Raw genomic sequence first — 7,497 nt, 5'->3', positions numbered from 1 at the left:
CGCCCGCGCTGGGCCTGTCCGCGGCCCGCGCCGCCCGCCCCGCCGCGGGGCCTGGCCCTCGTGGGAGGGCCCGGCCCGACCGCGGAGCGCCCCTGCCCCGCGGGACGGCTCCGGCACTCACCGGAGCGGGGCCGGCGCGGCGCAGCTCGGGCCCAAGCAGCGACGGCAAATGGCGCGCGCTCCTCCTTCTCCTCATGGACGGCGGCGCGACCCCGGCAGCACGCGGGGTTTCCCGGAACTGTTTCCAGGGACCGCCGTCTCGCCCACTCAGGAGCCCGCTCTCCGGACGGGCAGCCGGCGGCGCCAATGGGACATGGGAGGCGGGACGCGCCCTTCTTCCCGCCGGCCAATGAGAAGGCAGCGCCGTAACCAATCGCGCGGCGCCTTCCCCCGGCGCGCCGGCAGGGCCGGGCGGGGGCATTTAAAGGGGCAGCGCCGCCCGCGGCCCGAACAAAGGGAGAGCGCGGGGCCGCCCCGTCCCCCCCGCGCGCCCGGGGGCGGGGCCTCCGCTGAGGGGGCGGGGCGGGGTCGGCCCCGGGCGGAGGAGCTGCGGCCGGGCCGGGACCCCCGGCGGGAGCCTCGGCCCTCACCCTCACCCTCACCCGCGGGGCTCTCCCGCTGTCCGAGCCCTGCCTCCTGGGAGCCCCCTGGGCCACGTTGCCCTCCAGGCCCGAGGCAAGGAGGGGAAGCTGTGCGGCACTGTCCGTTCTCAGGACAGTGGCCTGAGGGGCTCTGCGCCTGCTAATCTGTAATTAATCGGTGATTAACTTGCCTGCTCACCAGATTTGCTTGATGAGTGCAGAGTTGACACAATAACTACATAATTCTGGAGGAAAATCAGTGCATTGGCACCGTTTGTGTGGCACTGGCTTCGTATGCTTGTGCTGTTGCATAAGGTGGAAGTCCAGGTGTGCTGGGCTGGGCAGAGCCCAGAGCCCTGTGCTGAAGTGAACTCAGAGAACCTGCATGTGAACTGTCCCTCTGGAGCCTGGTAAAGAAAGAAGTGCAGCAGCTGTCATACTCTCAGGGAAGGTCCTTCCAGGACTTTCACCACAAAATGACTCTCCTGAAGACAGCATGTAGGTGTGTGCTGTGTGTGTGATAGCTCACTACTGGGGAAGAAGTGTGTTGTCCAATGCTTCCAGTCCAGAAATTGGAGGCAAGCTTGTGCAGATGCTGGAAGTGTTCAGTCTGTCTTGCTGAACCTGTCCAGTGGTGGACATGCTGCTTCTCCTGTGGAATTGGCACTGCCTTGGTGACTTCCCTCTCCAGACTCAGCAGTAAAGCCAGCTCTTCAGTGCTGGATGTAGGGTCTGCTGTGGTATAGAGAGGGAAGGAGATGTAATCATTCATTGCCTTGTCCCAGTTCACTGCAGCAGTTTATTTTACTGGGAGTTAAGAATGATAGGTTTAAGGAGTTCTTGCAACACAAATACTGAGAGGGATTGAGGGAGCTGAGCATCTTTAGTGGTGCTTAATAAATGTCCTGCAAAGCTCTTAAATACTTTGTAATATAGTATCCAGGAGTAAATTATGGAGTATAATGACACAAAGCTACACAAGATCTGATTTAGTCCTGTGCCAAGGCAGAACAAAAACCATCTTGGAACCAAGGAGAGCGTTAATCTTGGCTGCAGAAAGCTGGCACGTATTGGTCTGGCAGGGCATGACAGTCCCACTGCCCCTGGACATGCAGGGGGTGGTGGTGTACCTTCAGTGGGGAGGCTAGAGTCTTGCATGGGAGAAAGGTGAGTGAACCCCTGAGGGGACAGAGCAAAGGAAGTGAAGGGATCCAGCTTTTCCACAGCCCTATATATTTACCCTGCAACCTGTTGACATTTCCTGTGTTCAGTGGCCAGAGGTTTTTTGCTGAGGCTAAGCCTGTTCCTGTCAGTCTGTCACTCCTGTGACTGCACTGAAATTCCATTGTTTCCACATCAGTGGCAAGATGACAGAGTTGAATCTGCTGTAGTTTGTATGTAAGCTGTTAACATATATATGGAATATGACATTTGCTGATGCTTTAGACTTTTTATCCTGACCAATTATCAGTGCAGCTGTTATGGATAACATGTCACAGATGTGCCTGCCTCCAGCAAATATCTTGTTCTCTAGTGCTCTGCTGCTATGCAGTTCTTATGTGTTTGCTGCAGACCAGACTTCCAGGAAGAGGAGGTCTGTCTTAAAAATCTTCAGGCTTTACTTACCAGTGAGGAACTTTGAGTGCCCCTGGTGTGTTCCATCACCTCTACAGCAAGGAAATGCTCAGGAAAATTTCTTCCTACAGAGGCCATGCTGCTGTTATTACCCTGGGCATGTTTATTTTGCCTTGTACACAGCCAGTGTATTTAATTTTGGGAAAAACATACACATATACTTTGTCTTTGTCCCACTTGTCTGCTCTTGAGTAGGGAGGACAAGTGTGTCAAAAAGGCCCAGAGACCAGACTGGGCAACCTGGCTACCTTGCACTAAAACCAGCTTGCTAAAGATTTTGGATCTCGCCTCTCTTTTCACTTCTTTCCTCACCTGAGCCAAGGATTCTTGGTAACTTCTGTCACATTTGTGTAGGATACAGCACAAACTGAGCACCTTGGGAAGCAGCTTCTGTTTGCTGCAGCAAAAATCACCAGCTCAGTTTTAGCTGAAAACAAATTTCACTTTTCCTGCTTCTGCAGTGGCCAAGCAGTTTGGTCCATGATCTGTAGAAGCACAGAAAGGACAGAGGATCTGGGGGTAAGGAAGGATAAGCATCTCATTGAGATATAAAGTCTGCTCCAAGAAGAGAAGTTCTTCATGGAACTGCGCTGTAAGTGGCTGTGGGGAGTCAGGGTGTTGTGAACAGGGGTCAGTCCAACCCTGAGGAACAAGTGAATAACCAGGATGCACCGGTTCTGGCAGGGAAAAGAATCCCTTCCTTTGTGTCTTCGGTTCAGAGGGGGAGCCAATCATGCCATCAGCCATTCCAGAGCAATTGAGGAAACCCAGAACAAGCTCCTCTATGGCCTGTTGTCTGAGTTCAGCACTGTTCTTGCAGCCTTACCAGTTTCAAACATCAGCTTTGGGTTTTGGTTGCTCTGAAACAGAATTCCTTGGAAGTAGCTGGCAGTTTGTAGCTACTGATTGCCAAAAGACAACTGAGCCCTGTCCTCCAGGTCACACTGGACTGAGGGAGAGTCCTGGGAAGGTCTACAGACAGCTTTTACCTTCTTAACCCCCCAGCATTCCTGCTCTGGAGTCCTGCAGCAAACTATCTGTAGCTGGACCTGGCATCTCTCCATCCGCTGGCCCTGGAAGTGGTGGCTGAACCCAGACAAACTGCTTGCTGTGAGTCATGCAAATGCTCCTGTCATTTGTCAGGAGCCCAATGCTATTGCAGTGATCTCCAGAACACCAAACCTTTTTGGTGAAATGCTCGTCAGACTAAATGCATCTCAAATAATTTTTTAACACCCTGTAGTTGAAATACTTCTGCTAAGAGGACTGTCTGTAACTCAGACTTGGACATCTTTCGTCTCATGTTTTTAATCATAAGCACTGTCAAAGGAGCTGCAGAAAAAACACGTTCCAAGCCTGTAAGCTGGTGCTATTGATGTATTGCATTGCACTTGGGAGAAAATCCTTAGCCATGCACCCCAGATCCAGTACACTCACCTGTGCTGGTTAACTGCTGTGTCACAGGAATCAGGAACAGGCAACACCTATGTGATTTGGTAACTTATTGCAGAGACAGACAGTTGGAAGTTCAATAGAAGTAAGAAAACCACCTCTGAAGAGATGCACTGATGATGAAACTACACAAAACAAGATGATTTAACATCTCCCTTGCCCAAAGGCAGAGGTCCCACTTGAACATTTACTTCAAACCACCTTTTAGTGATCAGACACTATATCAATTCATGCTTCTTACTAACCTCAGGGAACAGGAAAAGACATTTCTGTAACTGAGGTTTTAGAGAGCACCAGAACCATCACAAGAAAAGGGTCAAGGTGACCAGGGGTGCTGGGAACTCTGGTAGGAACTCAGTTCCTCACAGAATTGCAGCTGGTCAGCATAAGAGGTGGAGTGGGTGAGGTGCTTGTCATCTCTAGAGACAAGTTCAGGAGAGGGGTCTTTTACTAGGCAGAGATATTTACACCACCAAGGAAATAAAGCAGTGCCTGTTAACTAGGAATGGCCAGTGTCACTGGCATTAAACTAAAGCAAACTGGTTTCAGGGAGGTTTGGGACTCCCTGGAAGAGGAGGTCAGTGGGTGGATCACAGTAAAGAAACCTCAACCCAAGGACAAATTGAACAGACACTACTGAGGTACTAAGATTCATAGCCAGGTGGGATTCCTAGTGGCGAGATGGCTGCAAAGTCAGTTACCATGCCACCTGGATAAAAATAGAGGCCTTTCTAGTTTAGCAAAGGGCCTGTCAAGAGATGGGAGAAGACACCCTCCTCAGTACTTCTCGCACTTCTTGGTGGTGATTTGAGCATTTTTGGACTCCAGAAGCCATTCACCTTGCTAGCCTGGGTGAATTCATTGGGCTCAGATGAATGGGCTGGTGCGATAAGAGGCTGAGTGACTCCCACAACACGCCCAAGACAGTGAAAAGGAGGAGAAGAGGGGGAAGCAGGAAGGAGACTCTGCTTTAAGCAGCAGCATGGTTTATCCGTTCAGCCTGTCCAGCAGCCAGTCTGTGGGCACAGCTGAGTGCTCGCCGACTGCCAGGCAGACCATTGCTGAAAGGGGCTTCTCTCCCAGCCCACTTGCTGCATCAGATCTGCAGCTGCCTGTCCCTGTGTTCTTCCACTGCCATAACCTGGTATGAGTTCAGAGTTGCTGTAGAGGAGTTAGTCAGGCGTTCCTCTCCAGAAAATGCCGTGGGCTGATGAACTGGTGGTAAGGGTCCCAGCACATCTACCAGTGTAGGAGCCCCTTTGAAACTGGTGCAAAGTTAAAACATGAGGAGAGACCCGTTTCAGAGAGTGCTGGTGGACAAAAAAGCAGTGTAGCAAGGTACACACCTGCACATTTAAGTTCTGGAGGACTTCAGAGGGTTTGTAACACCTCTCTCTGTGGCACCATACATCACAGAGGTCCAAATCACAGCACTCCCAGAGTCTCACAGCAAATCCCCTCCCTTACAGGCGCTTGGGCAGAGGCTCTGTGGCTGAGCTTATGGCATAGTTAGTGCAAAAAATGCAGAGTAAATCACAGAGCCGTGAATTTAAACCCTCACCTGTTCCTTCAGAATATAGAGTTGTCCTAATATTTATTTCAGCTCTTCCACAGTCCACTGTAGCTGTGATGCCAAGAAATCAGTCTTCAGTGGTGACATCTCACTAGTGACTGCAGCTTTTGGGGGAAGGCAACCCCAGCTGACAGATACAATAGCAAAACCATTCTGAAATGGGTAAAAAATCAGATTTTTAAATGGGTATAACCTAAACGGGTCAATAGTATATTGCTTTTCATGACACAGTTCTTCCCCTGAGGTTCAGGGAGGTGGGGAAGGGGGAGTTACTAATATTTTTGTAATTAGGCCCAACTAAAAAGGGACTAAGCCTGCAGTGAAGCTCTGTACACAACCTCAGCACAACTCACCACAGCATCTCCCACAGACTGAGCACAGCCAGGCAAGGATACTCCACAGTACAGCCTCTCTTCCAGGGCTGATCACATGGGTGACATCTTCATTGAAGAATGTTTTTTAAGGGCATTAGAGTGACAGTGGTGTCATTTACTCTGCAGACAAGACATGCCACTACCTGCAGTGTTCCTCAGGTGAGAGCAGTCCAAGGGGAGCAGCTGGCTGAGGGTGCACCAGGTAACACAGGAGAAACTGGGACATCTTCAGCCAGCCAGTCACACCCTTGTCAAACCACTTTCTACATCAAAGGTATCATTTGCCTCCTGCACTTTCAGACAGGGCAGTTCCAGGCACGTACCCACCCAGTTCAGCGTCGTTGCTACCCTTCACCAACTGTAACGCAGCCTGGCATTCACCAGTGCTGCAAACCAAGCCAGTTCAGGCAGATTTATGGACGCAACAGTGCAAATGTAGAAAGCAAGGCTGTTTTCTTACCTGCCCATTCTTATTACATAAAAAAATCCCCTTCTTGTCAGGGCTTAGTGCAGTAAGACCACAGTATTTCAAGGCACTTACTGTGTTTTATGATTAATTTCTTACACTAAAATTGCAAAAGTGATTAAAACAGCATAAAATTAGTCTTAATCCATCCTTCTTTGGAAAGGGACTTAGCTAAGGAACAGAGAACTAGAGATAATAAAAAAACCCCCAAACACTGGGCAAATAAGTCATTGTGGAAAAGAACATTCATGTCAAAGTCAGGATCTCGGCTGTCTTGCTCCAGGAACTAGCACCACCACACATGACATCAGCCTAACTCTAAAGTTATCCCACTAGGTACAAATGGTCATTTCTTTCAAATAAATCTAAAGAAAGTAGTTAAATTCTGTACAGGTCTGTCTACTCAGGAGTATATCCTTATTCTGGAAGAATAATGAAGCTTAAAACCAGACAGTGGGGTTGGTTGTTTTTGTTTTCATTAAACAGTTACTGAGCAGGAAAGTGAGACTGAGTAGTTTATTTGACAATGTTGCAGACCACAGTATAATTGGATGGGTTTGGATTATGCTGATCAAAATATACAGTCTCCAACGCTGTTTTTACACCACATTCAGTATTGGTCATGCACATACAACAACAGCACCAGCTTAATCATCTTTAAGCTCCTTGATTTTATGCTTATGGCGCTCAATTTCTTTTTGCAGCCGCTCAATCTCTTTCTGGTGGTGATGGATCTCTTCCTCGTGGTGTTTCCGTAAGGCAGAGAGCTGCTCTCGCTCCTTCTCCCTGCAAGAGAGGACGGCTCGAGGTGCAGCCCCACACCGGGCCGTGCCCGGACTAGGGGAGCGGCCCCGCAGGCCCCGGCCTCGCTCACCTGAAGTACCGCTCCTCCTCGGCCGCCTGCTTCTTCCCGAACGCGCCGCCGGCCTCGCGGATGGAGCCGCCGCCGCCGCCGCCCTTCCCGGCACCTTTGCCCAGCTCGCCGAGCTGCAGGAGGGACGGCGGTGAGTGCTGGGCGCAGAGGGACAAAGGGACGGAGGGACACCCCCGGGACACCCCCGCCCACCGCGCCCCCGCGCCCACCTGGTCGGCGCCCGAGCCCGAGCTCCAGCGGTGCTGCTGCGCCAGCAGAGCCCCGCGCAGGCCGAGCCCGCCCCGCGCCGCCGCCACGGCCGCCATGGCCGCGTGCCCTTGGAGCGCCCGCCCCGCCCCGCGCCTGCGCAGCTGCGCCCGCGCGCGGGGCCCGGCGGGAGCGGGAGGGCGGGGGGCGGGGCCTCGAGACGTCACAGGCGGGGCCCTTCCGCGCGCCCGGCGGGGGCGGTGTCTGTTGGCGGGGTCACGTGGCGCGACGGCGTGGTCACGTGGTGCGGCGGCCATGGCGGCGGCAGGGCCCGGCGCGGGCGCGGCCGAGGACGC

General features: G+C 52.3%; 3 protein-coding genes across 6 annotated transcripts in view; 1 reads left to right on the top strand and 2 right to left on the bottom strand.

Moving 5' to 3' along the window:
* HNRNPR (heterogeneous nuclear ribonucleoprotein R) overlaps nucleotides 1-251 on the bottom strand; it is a 29,080-nt gene extending 28,829 nt beyond the window's left edge. Inside the window, exon 1 of one of the 4 annotated variants that reach the window (XM_027694043.1) lies at nucleotides 122-251. Coding sequence is in view for 3 of the 4 variants with exons in the window: in XM_027694041.1 (XP_027549842.1) it covers nucleotides 122-196 (75 nt within the window). In the remaining variant the exon portion in view is untranslated. The remainder of the gene's footprint in view (nucleotides 1-121) is intronic. The other 3 variants (XM_027694041.1, XM_027694040.1, XM_027694042.1) reach the window with 3 other exon arrangements.
* A 6,330-nt stretch (nucleotides 252-6,581) lies between these two features.
* ATP5IF1 (ATP synthase inhibitory factor subunit 1) lies at nucleotides 6,582-7,260 on the bottom strand. Its single transcript, XM_027694039.1, has 3 exons — nucleotides 7,165-7,260; nucleotides 6,956-7,068; nucleotides 6,582-6,867 (listed from the first exon to the last, which is right to left on the bottom strand). Exons 1-3 carry the CDS (start codon nucleotides 7,258-7,260, stop codon nucleotides 6,729-6,731), a joined length of 348 nt encoding a protein of 115 aa, XP_027549840.1. The 3' UTR covers nucleotides 6,582-6,728.
* Nucleotides 7,261-7,436: 176 nt separating this feature from the next.
* Nucleotides 7,437-7,497, top strand: part of DNAJC8 (DnaJ heat shock protein family (Hsp40) member C8) — an 11,292-nt gene continuing 11,231 nt past the window's right edge. The window contains exon 1 of the mRNA XM_027694023.1: nucleotides 7,437-7,497. The gene's annotated coding sequence lies outside the window, so the exon portion shown is untranslated.

The sequence above is a fragment of the Neopelma chrysocephalum genome, unplaced genomic scaffold (genome assembly GCF_003984885.1).
Source record: "Neopelma chrysocephalum unplaced genomic scaffold, ASM398488v2 Primary Assembly neopelma1_95b, whole genome shotgun sequence".
In the NCBI taxonomy this organism is placed as follows: Eukaryota; Metazoa; Chordata; class Aves; order Passeriformes; family Pipridae; genus Neopelma; species Neopelma chrysocephalum.
The sequence above is the reverse complement of the archived record's forward strand: the minus strand, read 5'-3'. Positions and strand labels throughout refer to the sequence as shown.